The sequence below is a fragment of the Salarias fasciatus genome, chromosome 14 (genome assembly GCF_902148845.1).
Source record: "Salarias fasciatus chromosome 14, fSalaFa1.1, whole genome shotgun sequence".
NCBI lineage: Eukaryota > Metazoa > Chordata > Actinopteri > Blenniiformes > Blenniidae > Salarias > Salarias fasciatus.
In genome coordinates, this window is record NC_043758.1 from 12,008,078 (window position 1) to 12,028,533 (window position 20,456).

Genomic DNA, 20,456 nt, shown 5'->3' on the forward strand with positions numbered 1-20,456 from the left:
AGTTGATGTGGAGAAGACGAAGGAGAAGCAGTGATGCATCGTTGAAATTTCATAACAAACTTTCTCACTAAAACATCATTATGTATCACACTGTTTGTGTAGCGAGCTAGCACTTGTTTGTAAGACAAACCACTGGCTCTATGACACAGGTAAAAGACACAGTGATGCCCGCAGACGGTAGACAGCTCGTGTTGGAGTTGACGGTTGTGATAAATGATGTTTCTCGTCCCACCATAATTTTCCAGAAAACCAAGGATGCTTTTCGGATAATAATGGTTGTCAGGACTTAATCCGAAGGAGTCAAAATAGGTGGAAACCCCTCCTTCTTCCAGCGTGATTGCTAACCAGTGTTCACCGGGTAGATAGTGAGGGTGGGTGTTTACGATATAATACGCTGGTAACTTTGACGGGGGATGGTTCTGTAATTCATCCGAAGCCCAGACACCGCAGAACGTGTCACCTAACAGATGGTTCATGAGTATTTCCAGTTCAGCCGTGTTCATCCTTTTATTCAGTAATAATCCACCAGCACCTGTCGTTTCGAATTGATCTCGAGGATAGTATCGTACGCTGCGTAAACCACCAGAGTCGCTGTATGCGGTAAGGGGACCCTGAATCTCATCTCCAGTCTTAAAGTTCCGCTTGAAATGGGGTTCAGAGCTTCCACGTCCTCGTCAGGGTTTAGATTAAAAACAAATAAGCTATAGCCGTTTTCAAAATCGTCCCTGTCGATGCATAGAGGTAAATCTTTCAGGTGTCTCCCGGTGGCGGTGTACAGATTGTAAAACTCTCTGACCGAAATGCTTTGGTCAAATCGTGGCTGGAAAGCTTTCGAAGGGATCTGTCTCCCGTCCTGACAGAGAGCTAGATATTCCACATCGCAATGTTGAAAATCGAAAGGGCACATGTCCCTCCGCCCAGTAAATGCGTTATGGTTGACCAGCCCTAGAACCACGTATTTAGGCATCGTCCCTAGGAAAAGATTCTCCTGATTGCATACTCTCGAGTTTTGTGGAATCGAGTAAGTTTTCACATTGATTCTGGATATCGGGTAGAGCGCGTTACCTTTCATCAGGGCCGCTGCATGTCCCAGACGCACTGCAGGGGAGACTGTGACCTTTTTCACAAACAGAGAGGCGCCTAGTATTTTTAATTTGAAATCAGAATTGTTCGGAGCCATTAAACAGAACGCATCACTGCCTCTGGTCAGCTTGATCCGCATGTCTACGCTGTTTAATAACAGCCGTTCGCAAAAGAAAATGTCGGCGTGTAGAGGACCCATCACATGAAACTCGCTAGAAGCTGCACTAAATTTCGCCCTCTCGACCAGGCCTCTGTTGGGACCGTCAGCTCCGATGTTGATAGAATTCATAGCCCTAGAAGTGTCTTTGTAAAAGAGACCTGCTGTGAACTGGCTTTTCAGAGATGCGTCTGAAAAGTTCAGCAGGGTTTCGATGATGGCTCTGTACGGATGAGTAGCGCTGGATTGAGAAATGAGTCTGTCACCCAGGGTCACATCCACCTGTGAGAAGATGGTGTTGACGGGGTAGTTAATCACCCCGACACCCGCATCCCGTGCCAGATTTGTCCCGTCCCCGTTAACAATCTGCAAACGTAGATGAAGGAGGGTGTTGGCGAGATCCAAATACCTATCCCCATCGCCAGGGATGAAAAATTCAACGGGACCACCGTCTGTCAGTGCAGATATCGGCATAACCTCCAGATACTGACTCTGTTCAATAGAAAACTGTGTAGCCGGAGCACCGAATAAGTCCAGCTCTGACATGGTGCATTCTTGTGATTTTGTATGCAAAAGAGCCATGGTTAGGAGAATATGTCGTCGGACCTCCTTCTCTTTGGAGCTCTTCTCTGCACTGATTTCTTGCTCCCTTTTGTCTTCCGCTTTTTACGCGTTGCTAAACGACGCCCCGGCGGTCGTTTTCCAGGTCTGCGTGCCAGAAGCATGAGTCCCGATCCTGCCTGATCCTCTGCCTCCGGTTCCTGGTTCCGAGTCACGCGTCTCACGACGTGTCCGACAACATCAGAAGCAATGTTTTTAGCCGCCGATTTTAAATGAGGCCTCGCAATGGCGAATCCTCTCTTGAACAGAGGTGTAACAAAACGAAATAATTTTGAAAACATTGACCCTATACCTCTACCGTACATCATAGGGGCTCCATTAAATCCTGGTAAATCTCCCCCCACCTGATTTTCATAATAATTCACAAACCTGTAAATGTCAGGTTTAGAGTATAACCGTGTCATTTTTTTAAATTTTTTTTTTAATATAAAACTGTATCACGGAAAAAAAAATCGGAGCAACACCTCACAACGAACAGTTACCCGCGTAGGATGTCTGGTACTGAGCGATATCTTTGCGGGTTGAAGAGTTATATAGACTGGTTTTCAGTTTGTGGGTCTGAAGTGAAGCGTAACAATAGATTTACCAAAGCTGAAGTTTGCTGGTTTGTTCTGATCCGTTTTTATCTGGACCTCGATATTTTCAATATGCTGCTTGGCCACTGGTAAATAATAGGCGGGGTTGAAGCGCTGTGTGACAAACTCTCCGAATGTACCCTGGATCTCAACGCTTCTCAAAAGCGGAGCGTAAACGTCCCCTACTAACTGCGGACGAACCACATCGCTGTAACAGTAAAGATGATAAAAACCAGCCCTTAAATCTACGGGATAGGGAGCTGTCTTCTCCTCAAAATTGAACCATTCTCCGGCTTTGAGTCCTATCATGTATGCCAAAGGTGGGTAGAAACATACATGGATTTTACCACTTGCCAGGAAATCAAATTTCTTTAGGTTGTGATTAAATACGGGAACAATATCGGCATAGACTTTTTTAAATTGGGCTTCCAGCTCCAGCTTTAATGGGTGTACGCTGTTGAAATGTCCTCCCTGAAAATAATGACGAGAAACTTTGCTCTCTGTCCCAGGTTCTCGAGGCTTCCGCCTCCAGTCAAAGTAAGCCTTCTCATGAGGTACGTTATACCATGTGTGTGGATAGGAAATCTCTGTTAAAGCGACCTCCCATTCTCCTATTAAGTCAATGTGTTGTGCTAAATCTACACGGAAACTGTCACTCTTATTATCTTTGAAAACTTCCAAGCTTGCGTTGGAGGGTAGAGTGATGTAAAACCCCTTATCCCTCGAACCGTACATGATGGAATGATGGTCTGTGTAACCGGTTGAGGCTTTTATATATCTTTTAAATCTGCGGCCTTCACCCAGCTGTTGAATTTTTCAGGCCAGTTTTTCCACCGCACCAAGACCTGCTTTTCCCCTCTCACGGTACGTTTATTCAGAATTTCTTCTACATGATATGTCCTGTCTCCAGCCATATCCACTTTCTGAAGCTCCTGCTCATAGAATGAACCTTCAATCACTTCGCCGTCAAAGTCTTTGAGTTTAAATACCATCGGAGTACGCGGGATGCATTCTGACACCGTAAAAACTTCGTCCGTGAAACTCTGTTCGTATTTTTTATCGAAGACCCCTCGCAACTTTGATATTCTGACAACATCGCCCACCTTAAATCCTACCTTTAATTTTTGTTTGCTCTTGTCTCGTGGTGTAGGTGTACCGTACAGATTGTGAAACACACGGCGGGTATTTTCCTTAGTCACATCAACCGGACGCATTTTTATACTGCTGTGGTAAGTGTTATTATAGCTTTTTACTAAGTCTGGTAGGACCTCCACGTACCGTCTAGTGTTCTTAGCAGTGAAATATCTCCACATTCTGGTCTTTAACGTTCGGTTAAATCTTTCAACCACGCAGGCTTTTAGATCACTGGCTGTGGCAAAATGTACGATGTTGTGTTTCCTCATCAGAATCTTGAAACTTTTGTTGAAAAATTCTCTTCCTGCATCAGTCTGTAGTTTTTCAGGCGTCTTGCTCTCGCGAAAGACGGATTCAAAGGCAGACACCACCTCCGCCGCAGTCTTCTTTCTCAAAGCTCGCACGTACGCTAATTTGGAAAACACATCGATGACCGTGAGTAAATAACTATACCCATCATTTTCATCCGCTAACGCTCGCATATCGCAAAGGTCTGCCTGAAACTGTTTGAGAGGTCTTGTAACAAAAACTCTGTTCCTTGGAAAATGTATCCTAGCCGGTTTATGCAGAGTATAGGTGTCTTGAGATGATAAAAAGTCTTTCACATCTTCCACCCTGACTTTCTTTCCCGTCTCATCTTGAACCGCTTTATGAAGCCGCTCTACCCCGCCGAAACTACCAGGATGACTCGGCTTGTAATATAACCTCTTCATGACACGTTTCTCCGCCATCTCCGGGTACAATATAAATTCACCCCCTTCTAACCGTCTGTCTGGCTCCTACTCATCCCTTCAGATGTGTCAACACCTAACCCGTCGTAAAAACTTCAAAAGACCTCCGACGGAAGGAAGTTTGGGGGGGGGGGGGGGGGGGACAAATGCGCAGTGGACAAACGCTGGACAAATGGTCCACAAATGGCACGGGGAGGGGTTTATTGGGGGGCCATAAATCTTTCGTTTGACATATAATGTAGTAGATTCTTTTTTGTCCTCCAAATACGGCGAGTGGAAGCTCAAATGTGATTTGGTCTGACCACAGCACTCCCTCTCAGCCTTCTCAGATGTTTACTGGCAAAGGTAATGCAGGCGTGTATTTGTGTTTTTTCTAGATCGGGGACGCCTTCCTGGTGCTAAAACATTTCAGTCCATTACAGCACCGTGTGTTGCCAAATATTTTGTTTGGTGAGGGATGTCCCGACTGCCTTCAGACCATGAACAAGCTCCTGACTTGTAGTTTTAGGCTACTGCCTCATCTTTCTCATCATCCTCACTCCACAAGGCCACATCTTGCATGGAGCTCCAGACCGAGGACAGTTGATGGTCATTTTATGTTTCTTCCACTTTTCAATAATGGCACCATTTGTCATCTTCCCTTGCACCCATGTGCAGCTTTACAGTCTTCTGCCTGATATACTCTGACAGCTCTATGGTCTTGCCTATGGTGCTACAGAAGTTGGAATGTAAGAAACTGATCTTGGAGGAGGTGTGCTTTTTACAGATCCATCAGTAACAATCGGGAAGATTGTCAGTTGGTTGATTGTGCCATGCTGTGTGCTACAGAGGCTCCACACAGTCTGTGGAAGCCAAAACTCTGGGTGAGTCGTTGGGGGTCGAATATTTATTTCACTCAATAAAATGCACCACATTTTACAACTTTTATACTGTGTGTTTTTTATGCATTTTCACTGATTTTCTGTCTATTCTTCTGCCATAATCAGTAAACAACCATGAAAAAGTAGAGTCTCTTAATCATCAAAGTGAGCAAACTTACCAATTCAGCAAGGTTCAAATAATTATTTCCTACATTGTGCAGTGTGTGAACCTCATGATATAGCAACCTTAAAAAAATGAATTTGACAATGTCATGACAAATATGCAACGACATCAACAATATAAAAAAAAATCAATGAATGAACACATTGTCTTATTTCTTAATGCATTATTATCAATATGTTCCACAAAAAAAAAAAATTGCTCTCATTAGGTGTTTTGATTAAGTCGTATTTAATTATGTTATTACAATAAACAACAGTATCTGTAAAAATAAGTGACTGGATTTACCCATTTCAAAATTAAGGAAAGTGTGTGATGGCAGGCTGAAGGCTGCAAACACAGCCAATGTATGATTTCATTGAAATTGAGATGTTGCTTCTTCATTAAAGTTGCAAAACAAGGATGGGCCCTTTGAGGGTGGAACACTGACACAGCGGCGTAATGTCCTCGTTTGAATACAACAGGTTGATTGAAAAATCCAGGCACCGACTTGACCGACTTGTTCAAGGTGAGCGCTGGACTCCACTGAGGAGTCTTGAATTTCACCGACAGGGTGTCAAGGTGCGCTATTATGATTTGTGTTGTAACACTTTTCCTGATAATAGATGAGAAAACTGTGATGTTGATACTGGTGACCAGTCTGTTCCTGTACAATTGTCATGTATAAGTTTTATGAGACAAGTGAGAATTGTTTGCTACAATAAATCAACAGGCTGATACCCAGTGATGGGCAAGCTACTTGGAAAATGTAGCTAGTTAAGCTACAAGTTAATCTTAATAAAATATAGCTTCACTACAGCAAAAGCTAACCCAGAGAAAGGTAGCTAGTTAAGTTACAAGCTGCAGTGCAGAAGTAGCTAGCTACAGTCCCACTACTTTTTTTTACTTAAATAGTACAGGCAATTGCCGCCCAAAATTTCTACTGAAGATGTACAGAAAGTAAATTGAATGCTGTTCTTGTACTGTTTGGAGTACATGCATGGTTGGGGTCTCATTTTAAAGCTGACAACCTGTATTTTCACCCAGTGCAGTCAGAATTACTCTAGGTGCTACTGGCACATATTTATTTATGTTGCAACACACTGAATTAGGATGAATTTCATTCTCGCCTGAATTTTTTTCCCTCATAAAACACCTGGAAATAAGTGTGGCAGCACTGTAATAGCTTGAAAACACAATTTTGCTAAAGCCTGGAGTCTTACATAGTTCAGGTCAAAATGTCAGAGCAGTACTACAAGAAATGAGTGTTTCACACATGTATTTGTAGTGCTATGCCCCGGCGGGGTCAATTTTGGACATCCTCTGTATATCCTCTGGATGCCCTCTGTACAATTGTATATGTTGGTTTTTAGCCTGTTTTTATATTCTTTTCACTCCAAAAAATCATAAAGTACTCAAAAAATCACTTCAGATAGGCTTCAGTGTGGGATAAAGCCAGAGGTGGCCAGAAAGTACTTTCCCATGCCATGTTTTTGTTGTGCCCAGTCAGTTAACAAAGGGCTGGGCTGATTTGAATCACCTGCAACAAACAGTTCTGGGCCCAGGTGATCACAATCAGCCCAGCTCTTCGAGAACTGACTGGGTACATGGAAAACATGGCATGGGAAAGTACTTTCTGGCCACCTCTGGATAAAGCACAAAGACTGAGAGGAACACAAACAGGCCCCAGTTTTCAGCCCTCAGCAGACCCAAAACAGCGCTGTCGGGCCATCCAGCCATCCAGCAAGCTCATTGGCTACCAGCCCTGTCAGTCAAACGTTTCCTCCGACGTGATTGGCTCAGAATTCATCGACGAAGCGCGACGACGAGAGATGACGTGGGTCCATCAGTTTCGGCAACGATTGGCTGGTTAGTCCTCGGAGGCAGCGATGAGTCACTTGATTGGTTGAAATGTGACGAATAAGCAACGGAAACCGTTCAGTCGCCATATTGGATAGGTCAGCGCGACTTTCTGATAAAAGTATGGATTATTATAGGACACGCACGCGGAGAAACGCGCCGCGTGCGCGCGTGGTGGCGCGTCTAATTCTGGATTATTTGCTTATTTCAAGACATGTTTTGGACAAAATGCTGTACTTTCTAGCTTTGTCTGGATGCATACGTTTGGACTGCGGCAGTTTTTGCTGGATTATCTGGATTATGGATCATCTGTGATCAGTTATGAGCCTCCAAAGGTGAGTTGCGCTGTTTACTTTATTTGCTGTTTGTTGGAAAAATGTGTTTATATTACCCGCTGTGGTAATCGCATCTGAAAGTGGTTTATACTGACGGATTCATGAGAATTTAAGCTTTCTAACGGTACATAATGTGTCCTTGGAATCTGCGAAATGCGTCTCCACATTAGGTAAATGCATCTGGAGATGTTTCGGGCCGGCGTACTTTTTAAAAAACAAACTGCAAACAATTCAACAAGCCTCCTGTCAGCAGAGGGACAAGTGCTTTCTGCTTCTGCCATTATCCATATTGTTCTTCCGTCCCTTTTGCTTGTTTTGTCTTCACTCGTCGTCATTTCACATGTGCGTTTGGTAATATGAGTGTAGGACTCTGCTTCCTGGTTGGAGTGGCATGACCCGCCTTATTTTGCCTCTGATTAGGGAACCTTACACAACTGTGAGTCGTCATATGCAAACCAACCAATCACCGTAGATTTTTTTTCCCCACACACAAAACAGCCGACTTCTTCTGGACGCTCGGCAAGACAGTACAGTAACGTGTAGCTTCCGTCGCTACTGGCTCTAAAAATAGCTTCGTTACAGAAAGAGCTACTTGACTCAAATGGAGCGGCGCTACCGCCTCGCGACTGAAAAATGTAACTAAAGCGACTAGCCCCGCTACTTGTACTTCGCTACTGTCCATCACTGCTGATACCAGTGATACTTTAACTCAGCCTGCCAGGAAGTGGTTGAGCATAATCTGACTTCCCCTCACATGGATCACCTTTCTGTTCTTGTATTCCATAATCTCCTTCATCTTTGCTGTTGTGGCATACTGTTTCGACTTTAGCTTCATCACAGAAGCATTTACCAAGAGCACTGGGAACACACGATCGCCACAGCATGCTTGGGCCTGAGCAGGGCGCTGCTTGCTCTTGCTGTCTGTGCAGAGTTTCATCTTCAAGAGGACGAACTGACGGCTCACGGTAAGAGAAACAAAGTTTGAGCAAAGATCTGGATTGTAGCCTGTGGCGTTGCACACAGTTATACATCCAAGTCAGCATCGTCAGGATCCAGTTCAGACCTTGTTTCATAATCACAGAGATGGCATTAAAGAGGGAGTAAGTGCAACACACTCCCAGAAGCATAAGAAGACAGTTGGCAACCTGATATGCCCAAGTCTTCTCATGATGTTTTCTCTGACTGCTTACAAAGTCCCCAAAGCCCACAGTGCTGAACGCCACAAAGCAGAAATACAGTGACTCCAAGTATGTCCACCCTTCCATCACCGAATAGAGAGAGGCAGCGCTGCACGTAACCAGCATAGCAGCAAGAAAAAGTAACAATGTGATCAGATAGACTGACGGTTTCCAGTCCTCATTTCTGTTACTTTCACTGTTTCTGCCTTTTGGCCGACAGAGTCTTCTTCTTTTTGCGTAGCACCAGAGTATCAGGAGGCCGAGTAGCGTGATGACTCTCTCAAGGAACAGGTTGAAAAAGAGCATTGTAGCTGAACAGCCCAGCAATCCGTAGAACACCAGCAAGACCTTCCCCAGCATGGTGGACGGCGCCGTCACTCCGAATCCTGTGAGGATCATGTGGAAAGAGACGTCAGTGAGTACAAACTCATATCATGTCATATCATCACTGGAAAAAGGGAACTATTCATTCAGGTTCTGAAATTAGCACTGTTAGTCACAAGAATCAATCAGAGTGACATAACGGTGGGAAAAGGCATCACACTGATCCTCACTCCTTCACAGCTTTTTTTCCTTCACCCGACTCTTTAACACCTACTGCTTTAAGATACAAAAGCAATTCATGAATTAAGCTTTACTTCACGCAAAATATAGTTTTGCTTTGGATGACATCTGGTACAGTTTCTCAAGACAACTGAAAGAAAACTGTATCTATTTCTTATGAATGAAACATGTACAACGTTGAAATAGTCATTAATTCCCTGTGAGTAAACAACAAGCAGCCACTTCCTCCATTCTTGACATGATGATTAACCTTTGCAGATCTTTGAGGTAACTGTGAGAGATGATTTCCTCTTTGTTCCTCCTTTTGTTCATTTATAAACATAATGACAGGATTAGTCAACACATCCTTGGTTGAAGAAAGGGAATCTATTCATGTCGATGACATGCTGACCATCCTTCCTGCTGAAAGCTTTGAGCCGTGACGAATCAAACCTCTTAAAAAGTTAAATATGGAAGGTGTTTTGAATCTTAGCAATAAAGTGTTTTTTTTCTCCACACTTGTTATTTCTGATCTCACTTTAATGACAGGACAATGCTCCTCTCATTGAGCATAGCCTTTCCTTCCCTGTGTTGCACCCATGTTCTCTGATCTCCTGCTGCCTCATCCAGATGATCTTTCACTGCGCTTCCAAATTAAATGAAAATAAATATATATACATGAAAAAACAAAAACAAGCAAACATTTTTTGGTGGTCTCTCTGTTCCTGTTGCTTGAGTTCACAGTCTTCTCTTTTGACATTTTGGACTTACTGACGTCAGCTGCGGTGTGGTCGCACAAGGTATCTGGATTTGGGAAAGCAGCGTTTATGATGTGCGACACCACAGGCTTTCTTTCCACTCCAAAACAAAGTGAAAAACTAAAACCAGAGTTTATTGGTTTTAACAAAAAAACTTGCATCATTAACCAAGTACAGTCAACAAATAGGCCTCAGAAAAAAATTAAATAACTCTCTTAATTTAGGAAGCCATCCTGTAAAGCAGGGTGGGAAAACTGCATATTAGCAAAGGAACACAACTCAAAGTCCTAAGAATTTTCCTGTATTCTGCATATCCCTTAAATGTTATTGCATCTCTAAATGACTGCGGTCAGGAGATACAAAGGTTGTTGTAGAACGGAAATTGATCCAGACTGTCAGCAGCCCGGCCCGTAGTTTCCACAGTGACAGAGTCTTCAAAGATAGAGGAGAAAACAGCAGGGCTGTAAAGTGATTTCGAGCAGAGATGAGGTGGGTCTCTTCTGTTTGTCTTCTGTAGGTGCAGCCGACGTGGTGACGCTCTCCTGAACCTCAAACCAATGCAGACTCCTACGTTCTATAATTATCAGAATCAGAATCAGCTTTAATGGCCAATTTTGTTCATGAATTTCGTGGAATTTGAGTCCGGCTTTTGTTCACTCTCTACGTGAAGGAAAAAAATATAGAAACAACAGCAACAGAATAGAAGCGAAATATAAATAACTACAAACATTCTGAAAAACAGGAAGTCCCAATATTTGTAATAGTATGAGCATATATATATATATGTATGTATATATATATAAATATATATATAAGGAAACAGCAGGAGACAATATTTACACTGATATCTTGAGCACAGAATTTACATTGACGTGCAACAGGCAGGGTTATTGAGGTAGTTCAGTATTTTTAAGCAATTACTTTTTGCAGTGGATCCTGAGACTCTGTTTACGGAGAGAGTTTATCAGGGCAACGGCCTGGGGGAGGAAACTGGCTCTGTTTCTGCTGCTTTTGGCGTGCAGTGCTCCGTACCGCCTGCTGGATACACGGAGTTTGAAGTGTTTGTGTTCGGGGTGTGAGGGGTCTGCAGGGATGTTGCCTGTCCGCTTCCTGGTTTCTGGACAGGTACAGGTCTTGTTTTGGTCAGTTGGAGTTTGATGGTGTCTCATGGCTAAAAATAGCTGTGGCTGGACGCTTTCTTCAACTGGAAAGGCGGAACAGTAGCCCTCTAATTTAACTTATTCGAAATCATTCCGTTTCATGTCACGTCTGCAGTAGCAGTCAGATTCATTCAGTCAGGGTGTCGAGTTCAAGTTTTGAGAGACTTTATTTACCGTAATGGGTTTTTTAGTTCACAGCCAGCTGTGTAAAACAAAAAACACAATAATAAACCAGCTTCATCTTTCAGCTGCTTCCTTCTTGGGTGGCCACAGATCATCAGCTGCCTCCATCCCACACTCACTGTCATCGGCCTCCTCTGCTGGTCCACCAGCTCTCTCCATGTTCTCCTTCATCACATCCATCAGTCTTTTTATTATTATCCATCTCCTATACCTCCATTGTCAATATATCCTCTACTATAACATATCCAAACCGTCTCCACTGGCTCTCAAGCATCCTCACTTTGATGGTCAGAGATGACACAGATCAGCTCAGACGGAGTGACCCTTCTTTCTGAGTCTGTAAAGTTCATTGCCTCATTCTGTTACTGTTTGCTTGTTTCAACAGGCACAAATAAAGGTAAAAACAGATTCCCATAAATCTTCCAGAAACACCTAAGTCAACTTGGGGTTTCTGCATGTTTGAGTTAATCCCAGCCGACGACGTATGAGTGCGGTGTCCACCCTGAGCAGGTCACGCAAGTCGACCTCAAGTCAAACATGGAGAAACAGTCCAGACAAACTCATTGCATTCTATGGGTAATTCTGGGTAAACAGTTCCACTCGAGCGTGCATTTTTGGATGTTTTCGTGCAAACCACTCATCTCCTGTGTGTGCCAAAACAGTTTCAACTGAAACAAATTCATGATCTGAGTTGTCAACACGACATCGTAAAACTTCCTGAAAAAGTTCTCTGATGTTGTGGTTGATTTTTTTAGCACACAGCATCAAACTGGCTTCATAGCACAGTTTATTGTGGACAACAAAGAAAAAGGTGTTTGTTTCATCGTACATCACAATAGGTGAGACGTGGGAAGTCAAAGCACTGAAGCACCCGTTTGATCTACATGCAAACTGTAAAGGGCCCAAGTTATCCTGCATAATATTCAAATGCTTTCATGATTCTCAGCTAAATTATTTTCTAAATAGAAATATGACAGAAATACAATGCAAAGTTTGCTTCTGTTTAAATTTCAACCACTTTCAAGATTTTTTTGTAATATCAGCTATTACAGTTACTGCTCCTGGACCGACCGGATGACTTTCTCCATTGACTTACCAATAGTAGAGACGACAGTTCCCACAAAGTAGAAAGCACCCGGGACGTCCCACAAGGCTCTGCCCCGGTTTGTCCGGATACCTGCGGTCCGGGCCTCCTCGTAGTAGAGCAGCAGTGATTTCAGCTCTTCACAGCTCACGTTATAGTCATGGCTGAACTTCTTCAGCCTGCGTTCCCAGAGCCTGTGGGCCCGGATCTCTGCCGGTCTCTCCAGTGAGGAGAAAATGGCCGCACCAGCCAGCATGTAAAGAGCAATGAGGACGCCGAGCAGGTAGAAGTGAGCGGTCTCCCTGCTGGGGATCAGGGATGGACAGCAGCACGGCAGGCTTCTCCCCATTGTCTCAACAAAGCTGCAGACTGTCTGTCTGCTTTGTAGTCTGTGCAGCGATTCAGTGTGTTAAATAGACCCAACTGGAGAAATAATATTTGCACTGTTGATACCATCAGTAAACAATTCGTAGAGCAGAGACAAATGTTAGTCCAGGTAATTTTTCTCTCGGCCATTTCTCAGATGGGCAGGTGGTTTCATCTCATCCCCTGAGTATGAACCAGACACTTTCTACGAAACAACACAGTTCTCACCCAAAGGTGTGTCGAGCTTTAATTCATTTCTCAGCAGTACAGGGGAAACCTTTATGATTTCTGTGTCCAGTCACTGCTCATCACCAGCTCAATAATCCACCTTTACTCTTCTTTTATGAGTCAAGCGTGTGTACTCCACCCCCACCTCACTCTCTTCAAATCTTTCCTCGATTTTTACTGAGTGAAAAACCCAGTGGGCAGTCCAATCCAGGTAAAAAAAACACGTGAGTTCAGAAACCAAACTGTTAGACATTAATAGAATAGAAATAAATGTTTATTTTCATTGTGCAAGCTCAAAACACATATCTGAAAAATGTCACACTTCAAAAACAAAATATTAGCACCACCTCCTTGTAAGTGTTACAGCCAAATGATCTGAGAAGAACTTTAACAGTCGACGATTTACGTCCCTGAAAGCCGACGATATCTTGCCAAGTATGTTCAATAGTTTACGCTGCGATAGGAAATTTTCTATAATCGCAGATTTTTTAAAATATATTTCACATCAGGGCTGTTTGACACAGAACAAAACTATCCCAAACACAGATCACAGATCAGTTAACAACAGCTGACACTTTTCAACTTCAGTCCTTTTCAAGTATTTCAGATTTCTGCCAACGCCTCCATTTCTGACTCATCCAATACTCTTTGAACATGATTGCCATTACAAGCCTCTTTATTTACTTTGGCAGTTTCACAGCTTGGAGAAACGATAATGATAATAATTATGGTAATGATAACTGTAGACATGTTCAATTTAATCCTGGCATATTATTGGCTCGAGATCTAGATCTTTGCTGTTGTCACACTGGGTGACACTTTATTTTGTTGTTGTTAGTAAATGTATTTCAGTGTGAAAACACTAAATACATGTGAGTGTGTTTAATGACATTCTGCTGATATTGTCCTGAATTCCTATGTCCTTGTGGCACTGTATATATTTGCACAATGACAGCATGAAGGAGAAACTCCTCCCCATGTACAATCTTTTTATTGAGCACTTCTTTCAGTATAAAAGGTAAAATTCCCTCATTATGAAAATTCACGCTCCTTTTCAAGTCTCAATAAAGCAGATTGTAACATGCAACTATATATATATTATACTCATATCATACTGAATATTATATTGTAGTGATAAATGCTGGTTAAAGGAAGGCAAAATGCGGCAACTGCATTCTTTCGTTAATTCGCTGAATGTACCCCCTTCCATCAAACATTTAAAGTCCCTTTTAAAGTCCACTCCTGAAGCATGGCTGTGTCTATTCCATGAGACTCCCTGTGTGGTCTGTCTTGTACACGTTAGCAAGTTTTACTTCCAGATGAGAACCTCTGCTAAACTGGAAGTGAGATTAGAATGGAAGAATAACAATGTTGAACATCATGCCAATTGTTGTTGCAGAATTCATGTAGGAGAAACAAAGAGCAGAAGCAAATGAACGTTGTGGATACAGTCCCGTGTCACCTTAGTGGGATTCTGTGAAGCAGGGGTGTCAAACTCATTTCACTTCAGGGGTCACATAAAGGTCAAGTCGATCTTGAGAGAGCCAGGTCAACAAAACATATGTTCAAGTTTTAAATGCAGATTTTTGGACAGGATTATAATTTGTCTTTGTTTAAATATGAGGTACGAGGATCTTATAAAAAAAGTCTACATTTAATTAAATTACATTTTACAGTAAACAGAAATAGTAGACTCCATAGGATATTGACTCGTACATAATAAAGCTCCAGGATGTGACAGGCAACAGCTTATTTAAACAAAGTAATATCGACAATAAATTAAAATCAGTAAAGTTTTGATCAAACCCTCGCTTGCAGAAGAGACAGATTATTCATAGCTTTCTGTTTTTCACAGATTTTAGACATCAATGCTGGCAGGTAGCGTATTCTACAGGAGAACATGCTGCCATATACAACCACTCCTGTGGGTAGTGTTGAAGAAATGAATAGTGTTTCCAGTAAGGTTTCAGCAATAACACACTTTCATCAGTAGCTTTGTGGCACGTTAGGAAAATGGGCATACAAGATTTCAGGTCACATCTCTTAAGCTCATTAAAGAAATGTTCCAGTTCAATATCAAGAACACTGTGGTATTACTTAAGTTACAGTACTTTACGCATCCCACTTTCCTTACTAGTTCATAGTTGTTAACATATTCCTATTTTATATTTCCCCCTGCAGAAGAGGCAGGAATTGGCAAGAATGAGGGCAGATAACTACTAGCATATTACACTGGCCAATTTCAGTTCAGACCCATGTTTAGTCAGTGGTAAACAGATTCAATTTATAGAGCACTTTTCAGCCGCTTGAGCAACCTCAAAAGGCTTTACATTATCGATCCCATTCATGTGCACCAATGGAAGCATCGACCATGCAGGGTGCGCGGTCCAGCCATTGGGAGCAATTTGGGATTCAGTGTCTTGCTCAAGGTCAATGTACAGATCGGGAATCCAAGCTGCAACCTTCCAACTGAGAGATGACTCGCTCTACAAACCGAGCCACAGCTGCTCGTTGTAAGTTTCACAAAGCAAAGACTGGATAAAACTTGAATACATGTGATTAAAATAAAAGAAAGAAAAAAAAAAAGGAAATGCCTTATTGAAAATATATGTGTGTATAAATCAGTGAAGGAATAAAACCAAACTATGAGTAAAGTTTGACCCAATCAAATCAAGCATTTACGCAACATTTTGAAAAAATGGAAAACAGTGAGTGGTGAACGTCGTCATGGTTGAAGTCAACAAAGGCGTGGTGTTCATCAAACAGGTACTGCTTCCCGGGGATCAGCTGAGGGAGACCGCAGCCACCAGGTGAATCCAGGACGTAGTGGGAAAGCGGAGTGACGGAGGCATTTGTTCCGTGGATCTTCAGCACGCGAATGAACACGATGCCGCATGGAAACACACTTTTCAGGGTCCCGGTGTACACTGAGCATTGACATAAGCACAATGAAAACAGCACATTTTAATTAAAAGCTGTTTCCCTTTACACAAAACAATTTAATCAGTCTTTTGCATCTACAGAAAATTTAAGATATCCCTCTTAAATAAACTTGATTTTATGAACTATCCATCCATCCATCCATCCATTTTCTACCGCTTATCGGGCCAGGTTGCAGGGGCAGCAGTCTCAGCAGGGATGCCCAGACTTCCCTGTCCCCAGACACTTCCTCCAGCTCCTCTGGGAGGATCCCAAGGCGTTCCCAGGCCAGCCGAGAGACATAAGGCTCTAATTTGACGGCGCAACTTGGCGATGATCAGCGGCGGAGGCAGCGCATTCCTATTTTCGACAGGCGCAGAAGAGGGTGTCTGGCCGGTCTGCTGCACTTGTGCCGAGATGGGCGTGGCGGTGCACCAGGGGGAGGGCTCGACAGAATCAGCTGGGCGCAGTGAGAGTTTATTGCGGAAGGTGTGAGCAGGCTGGGGAGGAGGATCTGATGATAATTTGTCTGAGAAAACCTCAGAGGCAGGGTTTCAGCTTGTCAGTGTCATGAAAGATACACAAAATCACTCATGAACCACATAATTGTTTTTATTATCTTCTTTAGCACTAGAACATCCAAGACGATCTGACAGACCATTTGGGTTTTTAGAATTCAAATAAATCTGTTAAAAATAATTCCCCTGTCCTCGAGTTCTTTGACTTTTCCTAAATATGTGTCTTGTATGTTTTTCTGAAGCAAATAAGGTCCTAACAATAACACAGATAATATTACAGAGCATTTATACCTCCAAAGGCCAACAGTGGTCTGTGAGACTAATTATTTTATTTATTTATTTATTTATTATTATCATTATTATTATTATTATTATTATTATTGTTATTATTATTATTATTAGACTGATTAAAAAGACGCACTTCACGGGGCTTTTTTTTTCTTCTGTGATTGATTTGTTTTGGTTCATGCGCGCATCTGAACAGGGGGCTAGCTCTGACAGCAGACAATCAGACAGATGGCCAAAAATATCAAGCAAATCCCAAAAGAAAGATAGTAAAAACAGGCATAAATAAGAGATATAAGGTGGAAGAAGCTTTAGCAATGATACAGGAGGTCAGTGAGGGGGAATCGGATGGCGGAGACGTGTCGGACATCAGCGATCTTGACTGGAGTGAAGAGGAGGAATGTTCTGAATCAGAGTCAGAACAGTCGCGGGCCAAACAGCGAAACAAATATAATGCTGCTGCCCCAAAAATACCCGACCGACCTCCAGCTGCTGTACAGTCCAGCGTAGAACCTGCAGTGGCGCATGAAGCGCTCACGCGTCACCTCCAGGTAGAGAATTACTGTAAGCTGCTGTCAGTTTACAACTAAATAATAATAACATAAAATGGTGTAAAATTATTATTATTATTATTATTATTATTATTTAAACTAATGTAATCAATCTGAGCACAACAGTGAACACGGTATTGACAGCAGGGGCACTGCAGCGTCTCCAGATGTGCAAGTTACAGATTCAGGTAAAATATTATATCCTCCATTAAAGTACAGCAAACCATGTATTTTTCGTTTCCAAAAATTAATTTTAGAACGAACATATTTTCTGAATAAATACCTTTGTCCTGTTGAGCCTGCAGTCCCAGAATAAAATGAGCAGGGTGAGGACGGGTCGGTGTGGGAAGGTGTCCGTCCTGGTGCGCAACCGGGGAGACTTATTTTACTAATTTTAATATGTTCTTGATTATAATTGACAGTTAATAATACAACTATTTTGTGTGTGTTGGCGTGTGTGTGTGTGTGTGTGTATCAGGGAAACGAGCGCGCGGAGTGTGAGTGAGAGGTACGCTGCGCAAATGCGCACTGTAAAAAGTTCAATACATTTTAAAACCTGATTTGAGGCATTAATAAAGCAGATATGAGGCAGAAGTTTTGCTGATCCACTTAATTTAATATTTTGTTTCTTTACCTTAATTTCTAATGCATTAGATTACAGAAAAGCAACCTGTTGGTGTGCTCCTGCGCAAAAACACTGCATATGACAGTCTGGCTGACCATAGCGGCCTTTGGAGGGGGGTAAGAATGCTGGCAGCACGTGAAGCAGAGCGGAGGACGGAGCAGATAGCAGATGTCGCCACCATTCTCTCATAAATGATTATCCTTCGTCTGGGATGGCCGGAATGCCATGTGTGTGATAGGAATTATAGGGAATCATTTCAGAGGACATCGATCTGATGACAACTGAACCAGCAGTCCTAAGTAGACTCACCCAGCTCCGCTGTGCAGCTGCGCTGAGTGATTGGTACCTGTAATTCTTTGTGCTTTCCCAAATGTATCTTTAAGAGTTATGATGCACACAAATAAAAACAGATTTTCCCTTTCCCTACAAAGTCTGTATGTAGCCGCTAAATGCAGGGTGTCTGCATTTTTATTTCATTTGTCTGGCTCCCCAAGCTCTACAAGAGATTATTTATTTCAAAATGCAGTCATATACATTGTTGCTTCACTATGGTTTAGTATTGAGGTCAGGAAATAAAATTTATTTCATCATGTTAATGTAGCAGTGTCCTTCTTTGAAAAAAAGGAGAGGTGTTCATTTGATTGGTCAAATTGCGCTCAGCTGGGTGAAACCCACTTTCTCTCCTCTCTCTTGCGCCACCTGCGCCGGTGGGCGGGATGGAGGCGTGACTGCGCCTGGTTCACGAAATTAGGACAATTTTCTGGACACGCCCCGTTGACTTTATCCGCCGACGGCGCACTTTGCGCTCCGCTGACAGCCGGCGGATTCGGCGTAGTCTACCAAGTTCGGGCCCATCGTCTCTCCAGCGTGTCCTGGGTCTTCCCCGGGGTCTCCTCCCAGTGGGACATGCCCGGAACACCTCCCCAGGGAGGCGTCCAGGAGGCATCCTAACCAGATGCCCGAGCCACCTCAGCTGGCCCCTCTCGATGTGGAGTAGTGGCTCTACTCGGAGCTCCTCCCTGGTCACTGAGCTCCTCACCCTATCTCTAAGGGAGCGCCCAGCCACCCTACAGAGGAAACTCATTTCAGCCGCTTGTATCCGGGATCTTGTCCTTTCGGTCATGACCCAAAGCTCATGACCATAGGTGAGGGTGGGAACGTAGATTGACCGGTAAATCGAGAGCTTCGCCTTTCGGCTCAGTTCCCTCTTCACCACAACGGACCGATACAACGACTGCATCACTGCAGACGCCGCACCGATCCGCCTGTCAATCTCACGCTCCATCCGTCCCTCACTCGTGAACAAGACCCCAAGATACTTAAACTCCTCCACTTGGGCCAGAGTCTCTCCACCGACCTGGAGAGGGCAAGCCACCTTCTTCCGGTCGAGGACCATGGCCTTGGATTTGAAGGTGCTGATCCTCATCCCTGTCGCTTCACACTCGGCTGTGAACCACCCCAGTGCATGCTGTAGGTCCGGGTTCAATGAAGCCAGCACGACAACATCATCTGCAAAAAGCAGAGATGAAATCCTGTGGTCCCCGAACCGGACCCCCTCCGGCCCCTGGCTGCACCTAGAAATTCTTTCCATAAAGATTATAAACAGAACCGGTGACAAAGGGCAACCCTGCCGGAGTCCAATATGCACCGGGAACAGGTCTGACTTACTGCCGGCAATGCGGACCAGACTCCTATTCCGGTCATCTAGAGACCGGACGGCCCTTAACAAGGAGCCCCGGACTCCGTATTCCTGGAGCACCCCCCACAAGACACCACGAGGAACGCGGTCGAACGCCTTCTCCAAGTCCACAAAACACATGTGGACTGGTTGGGCAAACGCCCACGAACCCTCGAGCACCCTATGGAGGGTGTAGAGCTGGTCCACTGTTCCGCGACCAGGACGAAAACCGCATTGTTCCTCCTGAATCCAAGGTTCGGCTATCGGTCGACTCCTCCTCTCCAGCACCCTGGAATAGACTTTCCCAGGGAGGCTGAGGAGTGTGATCCCCTATAGTTGGAGCACACCCTCCGGTCCCCCTTTTTAAACAGGGGGACCACCACCCCAGTCTGCCAATCCAGAGGCACCGTCCCCGACCGCCACACGATGTTGCATAGAGGTGTCAGCCAAGACAGTCCCTGCACATCCAGAGACTTAGATTTTATGAACTAGTCTGCCCTAAAGATGACACAATTTGCAGTGCTGTGATTTTTATTTCTGAAGATGTTGCATCATCCAGCAAACTTGCAAATCATCAGGGAGAGAGGTTTCTGTTTGTACAACTTCCACGCTAGCATGACTCATGTCCCCACTTTGTGATGACTGATCTCTCCTTGCTTGATGAAACTGTTTCACTGTACTCCACGGTTTACTGCATTTCAATCAATGCTGCAGTGATGCAATATCCCCCAAACAGAAAGATTTTCCAAACCTCCACAAGGTGGTGTCATGGAGTATTGTTAGGTTTTAAGCACTGTCAGCATGGAATCAAGATTTCTTCAAGAAACTTTAGACTGATAAAATAAAAACTCACTTTCGTTGCAA

At 43.6% G+C, this 20,456-nt stretch overlaps 1 protein-coding gene across 1 annotated transcript; it reads right to left on the bottom strand.

The window, feature by feature from the left end:
- Positions 1 to 511: 511 nt before the first annotated feature.
- Positions 512 to 12,771, bottom strand: LOC115400728 (potassium channel subfamily K member 13-like). Its single transcript, XM_030108746.1, has 5 exons — positions 12,435 to 12,771; positions 8,536 to 9,080; positions 8,271 to 8,453; positions 1,402 to 1,606; positions 512 to 864 (listed from the first exon to the last, which is right to left on the bottom strand). The coding sequence occupies exons 1-5, from the start codon at positions 12,769 to 12,771 to the stop codon at positions 512 to 514; spliced, it is 1,623 nt and encodes a 540-aa protein (XP_029964606.1).
- Between the last annotated feature and the right edge of the window lie 7,685 nt (positions 12,772 to 20,456).